At 46.6% G+C, this 20776-nt stretch overlaps 1 protein-coding gene across 1 annotated transcript; it reads right to left on the bottom strand.

Moving 5' to 3' along the window:
* Positions 1-704: 704 nt before the first annotated feature.
* Positions 705-18810, bottom strand: LOC123992234 (paired mesoderm homeobox protein 2A-like). The gene is made up of 4 exons (XM_046293415.1): positions 18237-18810; positions 16412-16599; positions 15690-16133; positions 705-836 (listed from the first exon to the last, which is right to left on the bottom strand). Exons 1-4 carry the CDS (start codon positions 18457-18459, stop codon positions 705-707), a joined length of 987 nt encoding a protein of 328 aa, XP_046149371.1. The 5' UTR covers positions 18460-18810.
* Positions 18811-20776: the final 1966 nt, after the last annotated feature.

Raw genomic sequence — 20776 nt, 5'->3', positions numbered from 1 at the left:
CCCCTATCCCAGCACTCCACGCCCCCTAACAGACCCCTATCCCAGCACTCCACGCCCCCTAACAGACCCCCCCAGCATCCCAGACCCCACTCCAGCACTCCCCCCTAACAGACCCCTATCCCAGCACTCCACGCCCCCTAACAGACCCCTATCCCAGCACTCCACGCCCCCCTAACAGACCCCTATCCCAGCACTCCACGCCCCTTCCCTCGCCCTCAGAAACCATTTGGCTCCTGGGATGGAGAAGACATTCAGTGGCATCATCAGGCTGCACACCCTGTGAGAACTGAGTTGATCATTATTGTTGTTATTCACCAATAGGATTATCAGCATGATCATGTGTTCAGTGTCTTTTAGTGTGCACGTTTTATGTTTCATTTTTTTTGTATTTGTATTTGTTATTTTATTTTTGAAGTACTTTTTTTTCAGCTTTAATTTTGCAGATAGATTTTTAGCTTTCATCAATGTAGTGTAGTGTGCACGTTTTATGTTTCAGAGATGAAGGGAAGGAACCACACCAGCACTAAGGCCTTCCTCTATCAGTGTGACTGAACCTCTTCTCAACACATAATGTTGTTGTGTTGTTGAGCTGTGCTGGTGTCCAAGGCCCCCTTCCTTCAGGAGCACAAACTACTGTACCCATCATGCAGTTGTCTATGTACTAATTAGTGTCTTATTGATGCTGAGCTGGAGGGAAGTCCAGCCTACACACAGTGGGTCCCCAGGATGGATCCTGACTGAGACACACTGGCAGACACCACAGGCTGCTGGTTGTTCACGTCACCACATGGTGGTGCTGTTGTCCTGGCAACCTCAGTAGGAACACAGGATAAAAACTGAAGACACACCAAGTCATATAAAGGACTGTTTTTAACATTATACTTTAACGTTCATGATTATGTTTTATATAAATGTATATGTGGACGTTCTTTGACTGTTGTAAAAAAATAGGAACGAGTGGAAACAGGAGATGCGTGATAGAATTGAGTGTTTATCTGATGATGTCACATTCCTTCTCCTCTATCCCCTCTGTCCCATTCCTTCTCCTCTATCCCCTCTGTCCCATTCCTTCTCCTCTATCCCCCCTCTCCCATTCCTTCTCCTCTATCCCCTCTCTCCCATTCCTTCTCCTCTATCCCCTCTGTCCCATTCCTTCTCCTCTATCCCCCCTCTCCCATTCCTTCTCCTCTATCCCCTCTCTCCCATTCCTTCTCCTCTATCCCCTCTCTCCCATTCCTTCTCCTCTATCCCCTCTGTCCCATTCCCCTTCATTCCTTCTATCTATCCCCTCTCTCCCATTCCTTCTTCTATCCCCTCTGTCCCATTCCTTCTCCTCTATCCCCCTCTCCCATTCCTTCTCCTCTATCCCCTCTGTCCCATTCCTTCTCCTCTATCCCCCTCTCCCATTCCTTCTCCTCTATCCCCTCTGTCCCATTCCTTCTCCTCTATCCCCCTGTCCCATTCCTTCTCCTCTATCCCCTCTGTCCCATTCCTTCTCCTCTATCCCCTCTCTCCCATTCCTTCTCCTCTATCCCCTCTGTCCCATTCCTTCTCCTCTATCCCCCTCTCCCATTCCTTCTCCTCTATCCCCTCTGTCCCATTCCTTCTCCTCTATCCCCTCTCTCCCATTCCTTCTCCTCTGTTCCATCCCCTCTCTCCCATTCCTTCTCCTCTATCCCCTCTCTCCCATTCCTTCTCCTCTATCCCCTCTCTCCCATTCCTTCTCCTCTATCCCCTCTCTCCCATTCCTTCTCCTCTATCCCCTCTGTCCCATTCCTTCTCCTCTATCCCCTCTGTCCCATTCCTTCTCCTCTATCCCCTCTGTCCCATTCCTTCTCCTCTATCCCCCTCTCCCATTCCTTCTCCTCTATCCCCCTCTCCCATTCCTTCTCCTCTATCCCCTCTGTCCCATTCCTTCTCCTCTATCCCCCTCTCCCATTCCTTCTCCTCTATCCCCCCTCTCCCATTCCTTATCCTCTATCCCCTCTCTCCCATTCCATCTCCTCTATCCCCTCTCTCCCATTCCTTCTCCTCGACACCCTCTCTCCCATTCCTTATCCTCTATCCCCTCTGTCCCATTTCTTCCCATCTACCTCCTCTCCCATTCCTTCTCCTCTATTCCCTCTCTCCCATTCCTTCTCCTCTATTCCCTCTCTCCCATTCCTTCCTCTCTACCCCCTCTCTCTCATTCTCCAGTGCCTTATCCTCAGGGTTGGGGAGTTTACATGTAATGGTAACTGTAATCTGTTACAAACTAAAATATTGTAATCAGATTACAGATACTTTTGAAAAACTAGAAGATTACTTCCAGGATTACTTTTAAATTCAGAAAGGATGTTTACGAAAAAAACATATTGACACTTCTCTGTTTTCTCAATGACATTCAAATAGGATTGAAGAATGAGCAAATGTATTAAGTTTGTTCCACCTGAGCGAGTCTGACCACAACTCAGAGACCACTATGATGACACAACAAATGGGTTTGATGGATCGCGGGAAACGAGCAGGAAGGGGCTATTGTAGGTTACAGTCCAAGCCATGTCTTCCAATGGTGTGACTGCTGTCGGCATCCAAAGATTATCCAACTTGAATAAACGCTTGTAGGTAAGGATGACAGCAGTGGTGGAGTCTACCCCAATACCGATATCACTTATTATCTACATAGCGCATTGATGTGAATCACACTGCTGCTCTCTTATTTAGCTCTTTTTGCCTTACGGATTGTGGTTGTTGTGGATGGATGTTCACAAATCTAAATGTGGTTTTGAACCCAATAATGGTTGAATTCAAGAAGTTGAATAGTGCGGATCCCAGCATATGGAATAACAGCTGCGCAGTGCAGATCCCAGCATATGGAATAACAGCTGCATAGTGCGGATCCCAGCATATGGAATAACAGTTGCATAGTGCAGATCCCAGCATATGGAATAACAGCTGCATAGTGCAGATCCCAGCATATGGAATAACAGCTGCATAGTGCGGATCCCAGCATATGGAATAACAGTTGCATAGTGCGGATCCCAGCATATGGAATAACAGCTGCACAGTGCGGATCCCAGCATATGGAATAACAGCTGCACAGTGCAGATCCCAGCATATGGAATAACAGCTGCATAGTGCGGATCCCAGCATATGGAATAACAGTTGCATAGTGCAGATCCCAGCATATGGAATAACAGCTGCATAGTGCAGATCCCAGCATATGGAATAACAGCTGCATAGTGCGGATCCCAGCATATGGAATAACAGTTGCATAGTGCAGATCCCAGCATATGGAATAACAGCTGCATAGTGCGGATCCCAGCATATGGAATAACAGCTGCATAGTGCAGATCCCAGCATATGGAATAACAGCTGCACAGTGCAGATCCCAGCATATGGAATAACAGCTGCATAGTGCGGATCCCAGCATATGGAATAACAGTTGCATAGTGCAGATCCCAGCATATGGAATAACAGCTGCATAGTGCAGATCCCAGCATATGGAATAACAGCTGCATAGTGCGGATCCCAGCATATGGAATAACAGCTGCATAGTGCAGATCCCAGCATATGGAATAACAGCTGCATAGTGCGGATCCCAGCATATGGAATAACAGCTGCACAGTGCAGATCCCAGCATATGGAATAACAGCTGCACAGTGCAGATCCCAGCATATGGAATAACAGCTGCACAGTGCAGATCCCAGCATATGGAATAACAGCTGCACAGTGCAGATCCCAGCATATGGAATAACAGCTGCACAGTGCAGATCCCAGCATATGGAATAACAGCTGCACAGTGCAGATCCCAGCATATGGAATAACAGCTGCACAGTGCGGATCCCAGCATATGGAATAACAGCTGCACAGTGCGGATCCCAGCATATGGAATAACAGCTGCACAGTGCAGATCCCAGCATATGGAATAACAGCTGCATAGTGCAGATCCCAGCATATGGAATAACAGCTGCACAGTGCAGATCCCAGCATATGGAATAACAGCTGCATAGTGCAGATCCCAGCATATGGAATAACAGCTGCATAGTGCGGATCCCAGCATATGGAATAACAGTTGCATAGTGCAGATCCCAGCATATGGAATAACAGCTGCATAGTGCAGATCCCAGCATATGGAATAACAGCTGCATAGTGCGGATCCCAGCATATGGAATAACAGTTGCATAGTGCAGATCCCAGCATATGGAATAACAGCTGCATAGTGCAGATCCCAGCATATGGAATAACAGTTGCATAGTGCAGATCCCAGCATATGGAATAACAGCTGCATAGTGCAGATCATATGGAATAACCAGCATATGGAATAACAGCTGCATAGTGCAGATCCCAGCATATGGAATAACAGCTGCATAGTGCGGATCCCAGCATATGGAATAACAGTTGCATAGTGCAGATCCCAGCATATGGAATAACAGCTGCACAGTGCGGATCCCAGCATATGGAATAACAGCTGCACAGTGCGGATCCCAGCATATGGAATAACAGCTGCACAGTGCAGATCCCAGCATATGGAATAACAGCTGCATAGTGCAGATCCCAGCATATGGAATAACAGCTGCATAGTGCAGATCCCAGCATATGGAATAACAGTTGCATAGTGCAGATCCCAGCATATGGAATAACAGCTGCATAGTGCGGATCCCAGCATATGGAATAACAGTTGCATAGTGCAGATCCCAGCATATGGAATAACAGCTGCACAGTGCGGATCCCAGCATATGGAATAACAGCTGCATAGTGCGGATCCCAGCATATGGAATAACAGCTGCATAGTGCAGATCCCATATGGAATAACAGCATAGTGCAGGCATATAACAGCTGCACAGTGCAGATCCCAGCATATGGAATAACAGCTGCACAGTGCAGATCCCAGCATATGGAATAACAGCTGCACAGTGCAGATCCCAGCATATGGAATAACAGCTGCATAGTGCGGATCCCAGCATATGGAATAACAGCTGCACAGTGCGGATCCCAGCATATGGAATAACAGCTGCACAGTGCGGATCCCAGCATATGGAATAACAGCTGCACAGTGCAGATCCCAGCATATGGAATAACAGCTGCACAGTGCAGATCCCAGCATATGGAATAACAGCTGCACAGTGCAGATCCCAGCATATGGAATAACAGCTGCACAGTGGGGATCCCAGCATATGGAATAACAGCTGCACAGTGCAGATCCCAGCATATGGAATAACAGCTGCACAGTGCAGATCCCAGCATATGGAATAACAGCTGCACAGTGCAGATCCCAGCATATGGAATAACAGCTGCACAGTGCGGACCCCAGCATATGGAATAACAGCTGCACAGTGCGGATCCCAGCATATGGAATAACAGCTGCACATTGCGGATCCCAGCATATGGAATAACAGCTGCACAGTGCGGATCCCAGCATATGGAATAACAGCTGCACAGTGCAGATCCCAGCATATGGAATAACAGCTGCACAGTGCGGATCCCAGCATATGGAATAACAGCTGCACAGTGCGGATCCCAGCATATGGAATAACAGCTGCACAGTGCGGATCCCAGCATATGGAATAAACGTGGTGCTTTTATTGCACAATATAATTCAAGTTGATAAAAATACATCCATAGGCCTACTGGACACATGCTCAAACTCGTTCACTTTTGATAGACTTAAAGGGTCATTCTGTAGATGGTACATCCATTTTTGGATTTATAAAATATATATACCTGTATATATCCATTGATTGTTGAAGAATATAACTTATAAATGCCTCATGAGCTTAGTTCAACTGCCACATTCCATCAGAACCCAAAATAGAAGCTTGTTTTTCTCCAATGTTTGTAAACATTGTAAATGTAATCAAACAAGGTATAGCCTCATAACATACTGTAGTTAAAACTATCATTTTGATATCATGGATGGTCAGTCCTTACATCCGTAGCTCTGTCTATTCATCTGAGAGTGGTTACATTTTTCCAGGCCCATCCCTCCGCTTTTAACCAAAACAGAGGCGGGGTGCCCATTTTGTTATTGTTTCATCTGTGGAGTTGCCCTTTAAACAGCTGCATATTATCAAGATATGTGTCGCCAACTAAAAGGTAAACAATAGACATATAGCAAATGCAGCACATGGCATTCATTTTTCACATGTAAATAGCCATTTTCAGTAGTGTTCAAATCATGCCATTCCATGAGCGAAGCGTTTATTTTTCAATTAGAATCAATAAGCCCAATCAGTCCTCAACGACAAAATCATAAACAACACAGTAGGGCTGGCTAATAAGTCCTTCGTTTTGGGGTTATACTCAGATAAAACCGTTTGGCTGATCTATACTTCTGTATTTCCAAGTCCTATTCTCGAAGGTCAAGGGGTATTTATTGTAATGACTGGAATTCTGATAGACTGGTTTTTAATGTAAATATATAATTTAATCGTTGTAGTATAAAGCGATGGGTTAGAAGAAGCCTACATAACCAACCCATAAAGTAAAATATAACATCCATATATGGCCACCTATGTAAACTTTAACATTGATTTATCCTGCAATGTCGTTCAATTGGTAACATACATTTTTGTCTTCTTCTTATACCTCTTAAGGGGAAAGTCATCTAAAATAAATTTAATGTAATCAGATTATGTTACAGAGTTTGGGTAATCCAAAAGTTATATTTCTGATTACAATTTTGGACAGGTAACTTGTTTAGAAAGTAACCTACCCAACCCTGCTTATCCTACAGTGCCTTCTCCTGTCTCTCCTCTGCCCCCCCTCTCCCATTCCATCTCCTATACCCTAGTCCCATTCCCTAGGGCCTGTCTCTCCTCTACCCACCCTCTCCCATTCCATCTCCTATACCCTAGTCCCATTCCATCTCCTATACCCTAGTCCCGTGGCACTAACATCAATAGTGGAAAAGGTACCCAATTGTCATACTTCAGTAAATGTAAAGATACCTTAATAGAAAATGGCTCCAGCAGTCTAAAGTGGCGCAGCGGTCTAAGACACTGCATCTCAGTAAAGGCGTCACTACAGACCCTGGCTTGATTCCAGGCTGTATCACATCCGGCCGTGATTGGGAGTCCCATAGTGCGTCGCACAATTGGCCCAGTGTGGTCTGGATTAGGGTTTGGCAGGGGAAGGCCCAGTATGGTCTGGATTAGGGTTTGGCAGGGGAAGGCCCAGTGTGGTCTGGATTAGGGTTTGGCAGGGGAAGGCCCAGTGTGGTCTGGATTAGGGTTTGGCCGGGGAAGGCCCAGTGTGGTCTGGATTAGGGTTTGGCAGGGGAAGGCCCAGTGTGGTCTGGATTAGGGTTTGGCAGGGGAAGGCCCAGTGTGATCTGGATTAGGGTTTGGCAGGGGAAGGCCCAGTGTGGTCTGGATTAGGGTTTGGCAGGGGAAGGCCCAGTGTGGTCTGGATTAGGGTTTGGCAGGGGAAGGCCCAGTGTGGTCTGGATTAGGGTATGGCCGGGGAAGGCCCAGTGTGGTCTGGATTAGGGTTTGGCCGGGGAAGGCCCAGTGTGGTCTGGATTAGGGTTTGGCCGGGGAAGGCCCAGTGTGGTCTGGATTAGGGTTTGGCAGGGGAAGGCCCAGTGTGGTCTGGATTAGGGTTTGGCAGGGGAAGGCCCAGTGTGGTCTGGACTAGGGTTTGGCCGGGGAAGGCCCAGTGTCGTCTGGACTAGGGTTTGGCCGGGGAAGGCCGTCATTGTAAATAAGAATTTGTTCTTAACTGTCTAAATGCTTTCTCCTATATTCCTTCCCATTCCCTAGGGCATTATCCTACAGTGCTTTCTCCTATATTCCTTCCCATTCCCTAGGGCATTATCCTACAGTGCTTTCTCCTATATCCCTTCCCATTCCCTAGGGCATTATCCTACAGTGCTTTCTCCTATATCCCTTCCCATTCCCTAGGGCATTATCCTACAGTGCTTTCTCCTATACCCATTCCCTAGCGCATTATCCTACAGTGCTTTCTCCCCTGCCCATTCCCTAGGGCATTATCCTACAGTACTTTCTCCTATACCCAATTCCCTAGGGCATTATCCAACAGTACTTTCTCCTATGCCCATTCCCTAGGGCATTATCCTACAGTGCTTTCTCCTATACCCATTCCCTAGGGCATTATCCTACAGTACTTTATCCTATACCTATTCCCTAGCGCATTATCCTACAGTGCTTTCTCCTATACCCATTCCCTAGGGCATTATCCTACAGTACTTTATCCTATACCTATTCCCTAGCGCATTATCCTACAGTGCTTTCTCCTATACCCCTTCCCATTCCCTAGGGCATTATCCTACAGTGATTTCTCCTATACCCCTTCCCATTCCCTAGCGCCTTATCCTACAGTGCTTTCTCCTATACCCATTCCCTAGGGCATTATCCTACAGTACTTTCTCCTATACCCATTCCCTGGCGCATTATCCTTGTCAGGGTTTTCCTGTGGTGAAGTAGAGGAGGACCAAAACGCAGCGTGGTTATATTGACTCATGTTTAATAAAAACAGATAAACATGAACACTACAAAACAATAAATGTGGAAAACCAAAAACAGCCCTATCAGGCCAAACATAGAAATAGACAAACCAGACACACAACATAGAATGCCCACCCAGCTCACGTCCTGACCAACACTAAAACAAGGAAAACACATACGAACGATGGACAGAACGTGACAGAACCCCTCCCCCAAGGTGCGGACTCCGAGTGCACAACCTAAATCTATAGGGGAGGGTCTGGGTGGGCATCTCTCCGCGGTGGCGGCTCTGGCGCTGGACGTGGACCCCACTCCATAATTGTCTTAGTCCACATCCTTAGTGTCCCTTGAGAGGCGACCCTCGCCGCTAACCTTGGCCTAGGAAACCTAACAATGGGCCCCACTGGACTGAGGTAGCTCAGGACTGAGGGGAAGCTCAGGAGTGAGAGGAAGCTCAGGAGTGAGAGGAAGCTCAGGAGTGAGAGGAAGCTCAGGAGTGAGAGGAAGCTCAGGCAGGTTGATGGATCTACCAGATCCTGGCTGGGTGGTGGTTCCGGCAGATCCTGGCTGACTGGCGGATCCTGGCTGACTAGCGGATCTGGCAGATCCTGGCTGACTGGCACTTCTGGTGGATCCTGGCCGACTGGCAGATCCTGGCCGACTGGCAGTTCTGGCGGATCCTGGCTGACTGGCGGATCCTGGCAGATCCTGGCTGACTGGCAGTTCTGGCGGATCCTGGCTGACTGGCGGATCCTGGCAGATCCTGGCTGACTGGCAGATCCTGGCTGACTGGCAGATCCTGGCCGACTGGCAGATCCTGGCCGACTGGCAGTTCTGGCGGATCCTGGCTGACTGGCGGATCCTGGCAGACTGGCGGATCCTGGCAGACTGGCGGATCTAACTGATCCTGGCTGACTGGCAAATCCTGGCCGACTGGCAGATCGTGGCCGACTGGCAGTTCTGGCGTATCCTGGCCGACTGGCAGATCCTGGCCGACTGGCAGATCTGGCGGATCCTGGCAGATACTGGCAGACTGGCGGATCCTGGCTGACTGGCAGATCGCGCAGATCCTGACTGACTGGCACTTCTGGCGGATCCTGGCTGAATGGCGGATCTAACTGATCCTGGCTGACTGGCGGATCCTGGCTGACTGGCAGATCCTGGCCGACTGGCAGTTCTGGCGGTTCCTGGCTTACTGGCGGATCCTGGCTGACTGGCAGATCCTGGCCGACTGGCAGTTCTGGCGGATCCTGGCTGACTGGCGGCATTGGGCAGACTGGCGGCACTGGCGGCGCTGGGCAGACTGGCGGCACTTGCGGCGCTGGGCAGACTGGCGGCACTTGCGGCGCTGGGCAGACTGGCGGCGCTAGGCAGACTGGTAGCTCAGACGGCGCTGGGCAGACTGGTAGCTCAGACGGCGCTGGGCAGACGGGCGGCACTGGCGGCGCTGGGCAGACTGGAGAAAAAGGCTCTGGTAGCGCTGGACTGAGGAGCACTGGTGCCTCTGGAATGAGGGGCTCTGGCGCCTCTGGCATGAGGGGCGGTAGCTCTGACAGCGCCGGACAGGCGGGAGACTCTGGCTGCGCTGGAGAGGAGGAAGGCTCCGGCAGCGCTGGACAGGCAGGACGCACTGTAGGCCTGATGCGTGGTGCTGGCACTGGTATGCCGTGCATACTATGCCAAACCAACAGCTTTCTTTCTACTCTGTCCAATACATCCTCCACACTCTCAGACTCAGCACTCTGCTTCGCCGACACCTCCAATTCCATCCATGGCTCTGCCCAGGGTCCTTTTCCGTCAAGGATCTCCTCCCAAGTCCATTTATCCAAATAGTGCAGCATCTCCCACTGCTGCTGCTGCTGCTGCTCCTGTTGCTGCTGCCTCTGTTCCTTCTCCTGCTGCTGCTTTTGCCGTTGCCCGTTACCACGCCGCTTGGTCCTTGGTTGGTGGGTGATTCTGTCAGGGTTTTCCTGTGGTGAAGTAGAGGAGGACCAAAATGCAGCGTGGTTATATTGACTCATGTTTAATAAAAACGGATAAACATGAACACTACAAAACAATAAACGTGGAAAACTTAAAACAGCCCTATCTGGTGCAAAACACAGAGACAGGAACAATCACCCACAAAACCCAACACAAAACAGGCTACCTAAATATGGTTCCCAATCAGAGACAATGACTAACACCTGCCTCTGATTGAGAACCATATCAGGTCAAACATAGAAATAGACAAACCAGACACACAACACAGAATGCCCACCCAGCTCACGTCCTGACCAACACTAAAACAAGGAAAACACATACGAACGATGGACAGAACGTGACAATCCTACAGTACTTTCTCCTATACCCATTCCCTAGCGCATTATCCTACAGTGCTTTCTCCTATACCCATTCCCTAGCGCATTATCCTACAGTGCTTTCTCCTATACCCATTCCCTAGCGCATTATCCTACAGTGCTTTCTCCTATGCCCATTCCCTAGCGCATTATCCTACTGTGCTTTCTCCTATACCCAATGCATAGCGCATTATCCTACAGTGCTTTCTCCTATACCCATTCCCTGGCGCATTATCCTACAGTGCTTTCTCCTATACCCATTCCCTAGCGCATTATCCTACAGTGCTTTCTCCTATACCCATTCCCTAGGGCATTATCCTACAGTACTTTCTCCTATACCCATTCCCTAGTGCATTATCCTGCAGTGCTTTCTCCCCTTCCCATTCCCTAGTGCATTATCCTACAGTGCTTTCTCCCCTTCCCAATCCCTAGTGCATTATCCTACAGTGCTTTCTCCCCTACCCATTCCCTAGGGAATTATCCTACAGTGCTTTCTCCTATACCAATTCCCTAGCGTCTTTTCCTACAGTGCTGTCTCCTATACCCATTCCCTAGGGCATTATCCTACAGTGCTTTATCCTACACCCCTTCCCATCCCTAGGGCATTATCCTACAGTGCTTTCTCCTATACCCCTTCCCATCCCTAGGGCATTATCCTACAGTGCTTTCTCCTATACCCCTTCCCATTCCCTAGGGCATTATCCTACAGTGCTTTCTCCTATATCCCTTCCCATTCCCTAGGGCATTATTCTACAGTGCTTTCTCATATACCCCTTCCCATTCCCTAGGGCATTATCCTACAGTGCTTTCTCCTATATCCCTTCCCATTCCCTAGGGCATTATCCTACAGTGCTTTCTCCTATATCCCTTCCCATTCCCTAGGGCATTATCCTACAGTGCTTTCTCCTATACCCCTTCCCATTCCCTAGGGCATTATCCTACAGTGCTTTCTCCTATATCCCTTCCCATTCCCTAGGGCATTATCCTACAGTGCTTTCTCCTATACCCCTTCCCATTCCCTAGGGCATTATCCTACAGTGCTTTCTCCTATATCCCTTCCCATTCCCTAGGGCATTATCCTACAGTGCTTTCTCCTATACCCATTCCCTAGGGCATTATCCTACAGTGCTTTCTCCTATACCCCTTCCCATTCCCTAGGGCATTATCCTACAGTGCTTTCTCCTATATCCCTTCCCATTCCCTAGGGCATTATCCTACAGTGCTTTCTCCTATATCCCTTCCCATTCCCTAGGCATTATCCTACAGTGCTTTCTCCTATACCCATTCCCTAGGGCATTATCCTACATTGCTTTCTCCTATACCCCTTCCCATCCCTAGGGCATTATCCTACAGTGCTTTCTCCTATACCCCTTCCCATTCCCTAGGGCATTATCCTACAGTGCTTTCTCCTATATCCCTTCCCATTCCCTAGGGCATTATCCTACAGTGCTTTCTCCTATACCCCTTCCCATTCCCTAGCACCTTTTCCTACAGTGCTTTCTCCTATACCCCTTCCCATTCCCTAGGGCATTATCCTACAGTGTTTCTCCATATCCCTTCCCATTCCCTGTGGCATTATCCTACAGTGATTTCTTGTTACCCCTTCCCATTTAGGCATTATCCTACAGTTTTTCTCTTACCCAGTTTATAACTGACTACATTTGAAGGTTTTATGTGTTTCTGAGGGAAAAACCTACGAGAGGACAAGGAAGAACAATATGATTCAAATAGACAGGAAGGAGAAATTGCCTTTATTTTTTACCATAACACACATCATATACTATCATACAGCATGTTATTAAAATAGGACTAAACTAACTGAAGTTCTCAATGGTGATGTAATAATGACTTGTCAATAGTGATGTAATAATGACTTGTCAATGGTGATGTAATAATGACTTGTCAATAGTGATGTAATAATGACTTGTCAATGGTGATGTAATAATGACTTGTCAATGGTGATGTAATAATGACTTGTCAATAGTGATGTAATAATGACACATCAATGGTGATCATACAGCATGATTAAAATGTCAATGGTGATGTAATAATGACTTGTCAATGGTGATGTAATAATGACTTGTCAATGGTGATGTAATAATGACTTGTCAATGGTGATGTAATAATGACTTGTCAATGGTGATGTAATAATGACTTGTCAATGGTGATGACATCTTGTTCTGTCTCTCCTCCAGCTGACTATGAGGACTGGTTTCACCATCACTGACTTCTGAAGCTTCGGTTTTGACACTGGGATAGGGTATATTTTACACTTTCCCTCATTGGTGCTGAGAATAGCTGGCCACTGTGACTCCCTTTTCTGTGTGTGTGAGAGAGAGTGAGACCAAGGAAGAGATTATTTGAAAAGAAGAGGAAGAAATGTGAGTGCAGGGAAGAGTGATATGATCCCTTAGCATCTCAGAGCCAAGGACACACACAACCACATCTCGTTAGTTTGAGCAATGCTTTTAGATTTATTTGACAGAATATTACAGTAGTGCTATAACCCTTCACACAACCTCTATAACCCTTCACACAGTTGCTATAAGCCTTCCGTTTGCCCTTATGTAGACAGGATGGGCAGTGAGCTGAGACATGCTCTGTAATGAACAACACCTCAAAGCAATGTGGAAAAAACACTAGACTAGGACTCATATTTATATTATTATTTACAAATCATGTTCAATTACAACATTTTGATATCTGTCTATTTCAAAAGACACTGCTTTTGGTCACGAAAACGTGTTTATTGTTATTCCATTATTTTCTCATCAATAAATAACTGTTCTCCAGTATAGCTGTCATGAGTGCCGTCTCTTTAGTAACATAGGGAGAGAGAGGGACACAGGGAGAGGGAGAGAGGGGGACACGGGGAGAGGGGAGGGAGAGAGAGGGACACGGGGAGAGGGAGAGGGAGAGAGAGGGACACGGGGAGAGGGAGAGAGATGGACACGGGGAGAGAGGGAGAGAGAGGGACACGGGAGAGGGAGAGAGAGGGACACGGGGAGGGAGAGGGAGAGAGAGGGACACGGGGGAGAGGGGGGGGGACACGGGGAGAGGGAGAGAGGGGGACACGGGGAGAGGGAGAGAGGGGGACACGGGGAGAGGGAGAGAGGGGGACACGGGGAGAGGGAGAGAGAGGGACACGGGGAGAGGGAGAGAGGGGGACACGGGGAGAGGGAGAGGGAGAGGGGACACAGGGAGAGGGAGAGAGAGGGACACGGGAGAGGGAGGGAGGGACAGGGAGAGAGGGGGACACGGGGAGAGGGAGAGAGAGGGACACGGGGAGAGGGAGAGGGGGAGAGGGGGACATGGGGAGAGGGAGAGAGAGGGACACGGGGAGAGGGAGAGAGAGGGACACGGGGAGAAGGAGAGAGAGGGGGACACGGGGAGAGGGAGAGAGGGGGACACGGGGAGTAGTGTCACAGACCATTAGAGTGATGTGTTTTATGCAATAATAAAGGTCAACCACTGGTCCACTAGTGTTCAAGCTCAGGTCAGAGGAAGTACAACAATGCTGACCTGAATCCCAAAACATCTTAAACCTCTGCCCCCACCTTCCCCCAGTCAGCCAGCCAGCCAGCCAGTCAGTCAGTCAGGGAGGGAGCCAGTCAGTCAGGGACCGTCGCTATGTGAAGGGTAAAGGAATACGTATATGTGAGATGTTTGAGCTGGTCGTCCAGGGAAACGGGGATCGGGGTGGCGGGGGGGTTGTCTGACAGTAGGAGTTGTGTCAGGCTACATTGGTGTGGGGTGTAGTGAGGATGTGAGTGGGGGTCTGGTCTGGCCTTCAGGGGGATAATTGGATTTGTGGGTCCCCTCTCCAGTACAGAGGGATTTGGGGGTCCCCTCTCTCTGCCATGGATATAAAGGAAGTTGTGCTTGCTGGTAACAGTTTGGGTTTTGTCCCCTGAGTCTCCCCAGGGAGACTGACTGTTTACCTTCACCCTGCCATGTTCACATACTAATCAGGGGGAACAGGGGCTAGGAGCTACTGTTACTAATCAGGGGGAACAGGGGCTAGGAGCTACTGTTACTAAGTGCACCACAATGTCTGCTAAGGCCTTTCGTACTGTTTATAGTGTGTGTGTTGGGAAGTATGTGTAGCTTTGTTGGAGTGAGAACATACAGAACAACTGACACACACACATACACACACATACATAAACACACACACACACTCCCCGTACGAGATGCATGTCACACACTTCAACACAAACACTCACACATTCACAAACTACAACTGCCACATGGAGTGTTCGGGTGGTAATAAATGAAAGGGGGTAGTCCCGCTCTGGGGGGCAGTAGATAGAGGGGGAAGGACAATATAGAGATCTCTGCTCCTTGTCTCTAGTACAGTTTATACAGTAGTTATACTAGAGATCTCTGCTCCTTGTCTCTAGTACAGGTTAGTCTGTATAGATATACAGTAATTATACTAGAGATCTCTGCTCCTTGTCTCTAGTACAGGTTAGTCTGTATAGATATACAGTAATTATACTAGAGATCTCTGCTCCTTGTCTCTAGTACAGGTTAGTCTGTATAGATATACAGTAATTATACTAGAGCTCTCTGCTCCTTGTCTCTAGTACAGGTTAGTCTGTATAGATATACAGCAATTATACTAGAGATCTCTGCTCCTTGTCTCTAGTACAGGTTAGTCTGTATAGATATACAGTAATTATACTAGAGATCTCTGCTCCTTGTCTCTAGTACAGGTTAGTCTTGAGAGCATTGGGCTCCTTGTTCCAGGTTAGTCTGTATGGTAATTATACTAGAGCTCTCTGCTCCTTGTCTCTAGTACAGGTTAGTCTGAGATATACAGCAATTATACTAGAGACGTACAGGTTAGTCTGTATAGATATACAGTAATTATACTAGAGATCTCTGCTTGTCCTAGTACAGTCTTGAGAGCATTGTTTCGGTGCCCTGTCATACTGTCTGCCGGCTGCCACGCCTTCAGCAGCTCTGGAGCCTGGGCTGCGGGTTGGGCCATTCCTGGGTGGGCGGGGCCTAGGCTGGGCCAACCAGGGGGTTTGAGCCCCTGCAGAACGGGGGAGCTGGAGGTGTTAGCGTAGCCACTGTTAGCAGGGGCGGGGCTGGGGCTGAGGCTGGCGGGGCTACCCATGTTCCCATTGGCTGAGCCGGGCAGCGAGGCGGTGCTGTCAGGGGTGGGACTGCAGATGGACTCTTTTGATTCGTCGTCATCCGAGGAAGATCTGGGCTCGCCCTTTTTACCCCCGGTACAGCCATTGTTCCCTCCTGGGCCCCCGGTCCCGTTACCAGATTTAGAGTTGGCCGCACGCTCCACCTTACGGAACTTAGCCCGCCGGTTCTGGAACCATACCTGATGCAGACAGACGATATAGTTTAGTCTCATTGAAAATTATAAACATACAACCAGAGGAAAACGGCAAAAAAAAGAACTACACATAAAAATACATACTATCTCTAGAATACAACTCACATGAAGGATGCATAGATTACAATTTGGTAGACTGCTATACTTTTGACAGTAATTGTTTGCATTTCTAAGAAAAATACATGATGGTGTAGACCCATACATTTATGATTTTAAAAAAATCTATTGTGAATTCGTGTTTTTCATCAGACCACTAGACTCACCTGTACCCGCGCCTCAGTAAGGTCGATCTTGAGTGCAAGCTCCTCGCGCGTGTAGATGTCGGGATAGTGGGTCTCTGCGAACACGCGCTCCAGCTCCTTCAGCTGTGAGCTCGTGAAGGTGGTCCTTATGCGCCGCTGTTTCCGCTTCTCGTTCAAACCAGAAGGGTCCGAGAAGAACTTATATGGAACTGCGGAGTCAACCAATCACAATAAAAACCTATTCATTATTTGAATTAAGTATGGTATCAGAACAAAATGGATATGTTGTAAATCCTAAACTCTGTTTTATTTTAGGCGTTTTTCGATAGACTATGTTATGGAGTTGATTTTGTCTGATCTGGTAGGTTATAGGCTATAGCTTGACGATTTTTTTTCCCTTGGAGAATAAAGGTTTTGAAATGTACTTGATCAATCCAACTAAGCGTATTTAACCTACAAGTAGGGTATGTGAATATCGTGGTTCCCATATTGATATAATGTATGATTCTGAATTCGTTTTATTTATGTTTCTCTTTTGCTTTAGTATATTGCAATGATAGGGAAATAGTCTAAAAGTAAGAAATTATCTGATTATATTTATGCAATTACCTAGTTGTAATTATACCATGAACTAACATAAATCATTTGTAATTTGATCAAATTTGCCTAAACTAAACATGGAATAACAGAATGTGATAGGCTATCAACAAGGGCATCACATAAAATGTTGTGATAGACTAACCACCAACCAGTTTCATTCAAATTGATTTTTAAAGTATTCAAATGAATAGGTTAATACGTTTCATTAGAGACACATATTCTGGAATAAATCATTGTTTTTTCCCAGAGAGAGCGAGAGCGCATAACGCACGTTCTGTCAGTGTGCCTTCATTGGAGCTGCAATTAAAGCATTAAAAAATATATATTAGCTCATCCAAAAAGTGTGTGGTAATTCGCTTGGTCTGGATATAAGCTGTGAAATAGTCACGATTTAGGAGCAGCAGCAGGTGTACGCTTTTCGAATAAGGTGGCATAGCCTGCACTATTCAACCATTTGTTGACAAAAATTACGTTTTTATTAGTTGTAGGACTATTAGTAGTCGCAAAACAACTTTATATGCTGATAATTTACGTTTTGGTTTATTATAATGATTGAATTGTTATTTTAAGACAGTAGTTGACATATTATTATTGCTACTAAGTAGGCTATTGTTTCTTTGTTTCGGTTTGGGTTTTTTGGACACTTGAAAACGAGATGGTGCATCTCAAGAGATTTCATCCTGCAAAATGTTTAATAAATCAATATATTTGCATGTTCAACCATAATGACATAAATCATAAAAATGGAAATGTATGGCAATGTAGCAAAAAACAAACATTTGAATTGCGCAGTCGAATCATGACAACATAACGAAATATACAAATATACAATTAAGGATAAAATACATGTAATTGAATAAACAAATTACAAATTTGATTAGTTGATAATACAGATATATTTGTCCTCTAACGAATTTTACACTGATTTAATTACCCCATGCCAACGAACATAAACCGAGAGGTTCGATTTGAGCGACCCTCAAAATTAAGAGGTATGAGAATATAAATCCGAATATTGATAATTTCGATTGATTTGGTTTTCAGGAATCAAATCAAATGTCTTACCTTCTTCGATTAGCCTAGTTGGAACAATCACATTTAAAAAAAATACATTTTACGCACGTATTTCAAATAAAAACCAGACACTTTATAGTCAACATCCCAGACATTTGCAGCTTGAGATGAAACATTGTAGTGTTTCATCTGCATGCCTGTTTTCCCGCCCATGCCCTCTGCGCGCTCTTACCTGTGGAATAGGGTGTGGGCTGGTGCTCGCGCAGGGACCCCAGTGTGCAGTTCGCGGTGCTGAGTGGCGCGCAGCCCGGGTTGGCACCGAACCCGGTCCGGATCGGGTTGTACTGGAACGAGCTGGCCTGGCTGCAGGAGCTGAAGTCCGCGTAGGCCGATGCCTCCATGGCCGCCATGCACGAGTCATATGAGTTCAGGTAGGAGTAATCCATTTTATACATGGAGACGCGAGAACGACAACTCTGGGAGAGCGCTTGATGAAATGTACTTCTCAGGATTCGAGAGGAATTAAAACGTTGAAGCTGGAAAAACACCACAGAATGAGTTCAGTTTTTCTAATTTCTCCAAGGACCAAGTTAAGATCCCCGAGTTAGCAGCCCCTCTCTCCAATTTGGTTTTCTTGTTTTCAGTCAAAGCAGGGTGTTCTTTGACTATATATGTATTTCTTCATGTGGTTCTCTCTTCCTTGACAGCAATATTCCTGAAATCTCTTTCTTTCTTTTCTCTCTCAGTATCAGTAGCTTCCTCTTCCATCCACATCAGCTTCTCTCTCGATCCCTGCCTGACCACCTCGCTTTGCGCTCCGTATGACAGCGCACCGGCCAGCTCGCGCAGTGTTTATAATAAACTTGGCAGTCCGCGAGACAATAGCGAGGCGGTGGTCTCTTTCCATGACAATGTCTCGAGAGTCTATTGGGGGGCATCGCGCACGGCCAGCCCCCTCCCACTACTCATGCATTACTAATGCGCGCGAAGTTAACCCCCTCAGCCAGACGTCTTTATGCAAGAAAAACTCCTGATATGATTCTGATTTCTGGAATTAAATATTTTATTTGATGTTTTTCGAGATGTCGCCTTTCTCTCAGTGTAAGAGTGATAGCCTATGTATGGGGCTTGTGTGTCACCTCAGAGTGTCTGACTATAGAACCAAACTAAACGCGTTTCAATCTGTGGCTCCCATAGAAAGATTTCATAAACGCATTGACTCCCCATAAATTGGTTTAAAGTTATTGTTCAGTGGCATCCAACGTGATATGAAACACACTGGCACGCGCCTCTTGGGTCATAAGCGTATAATGCCAACGGTGGTTATAGCACAATGTCAGCGTCTCCTCACAATCCGGGCTGAAATGGAAGTGAGCACTAAATCGATTAAACTTTATTAAATACATTAATTATCAGATGCATACATAACCTCGATTATCCGCTCTGCTATCTCTAGGTCTGTAATTCAACAGTTTGTGAAATTAAGAGGTTTTTCGTTAGAGGAAAATAGCCTATATATATATATCATACAAACCCTTGGAGCTTGTGTTGCTAAATTAACCGTTTTACACGCGTGCGAAATTGATTATGGGTGTGTGTGTGTGTGTGTGTGTGTGTGTGTGTGTGTGTGTGTGTGTGTGTGTGTGTGTGTGTGTGTGTGTGTGTGTGTGTGTGTGTGTGTGTGTGTGTGTGTGTGTGTGTGTGTAATAATATAATACGGTTTTATATGTAAAAGAGCGGCTCTCGATAGACACAGATGGCTCTTCTCGTGTTATCACCGCTTGACCAGTGGCCTGTCTAATGCCATTACAACACACCGCCCTGCCATGTTTACATCCCATTGAATCGCATCTTGTTGTGTCAGGACTGGGGTTTCTCCGCGCACAATAAGTCTCCAACAACATCAATAACGTCGGTACATTTCTAGAAAATGTATGTTGTCTGAACGCATGGCACACGGTGGAGCCAGCCAGGGCGCGCGGTCAAGCCCGGTTCCCATGCAGGGAGTTGTCTTGCGTTAGAAGGACGGGGAGCACCGGGAGAGAATGATCGTTCATATTTATCAACGATATCAATTATACATTATAAACTGTGTGGTTTTAATGCTGATTGGCTGACAGCCGTGTTATATCAGACCGTATTCCACGGGTTTGACAAAACATTTATTTTAACTGCTTAAAATTATATTGGTAACCAGTAGCAATAAGGCACCTCGGGGGTTTGTGATATATGGTCAATATACCACGGCTAAGGGCTGTGTCTGCGTCCTGCATAAGAACAGCCCTTAGCCGTGGTATAATGGACAAATACCACACACCCTTGGGCCTTAATGCTTAATTATAAAACAACAACAACGCAATCTTATAGGCCTATAAAATAATATACAATACAATAAATATCTGGCTATATTATAATAATAACATGGAGTCACAATAGTCATCAGTTCATGTTCGTTTCTGTCTCTGCTTTTCAAAGCTTAAAGGGGAATGGAAACGCTTTAGGAAGTGAATCCAATATGGCGATTTACAGTTAGAGTTAGCTGGAGTTCTAGATCCTAGTATTTCCATTCCCCTTTAATCATGGTCCTTTTCATGGACTCGTGAACTCATGTTTAATCTCTTGTATGTTTCATCTCACCGTTGTCTCCATGAATATGTATATTATGCATGTCGATAGATCTAAAGGCCTATGGGCACACGGTGACTTGTTTTGTGTTGTACATGGGACTGGTTTTGTTGCTGTGTTTTGATTTCTTGCTCGGGTGGTTATTGT

This window comes from Oncorhynchus gorbuscha, linkage group LG13 (assembly GCF_021184085.1).
Source record: "Oncorhynchus gorbuscha isolate QuinsamMale2020 ecotype Even-year linkage group LG13, OgorEven_v1.0, whole genome shotgun sequence".
NCBI lineage: Eukaryota > Metazoa > Chordata > Actinopteri > Salmoniformes > Salmonidae > Oncorhynchus > Oncorhynchus gorbuscha.
This window is presented reverse-complemented; position numbering and strand designations above follow the sequence as displayed.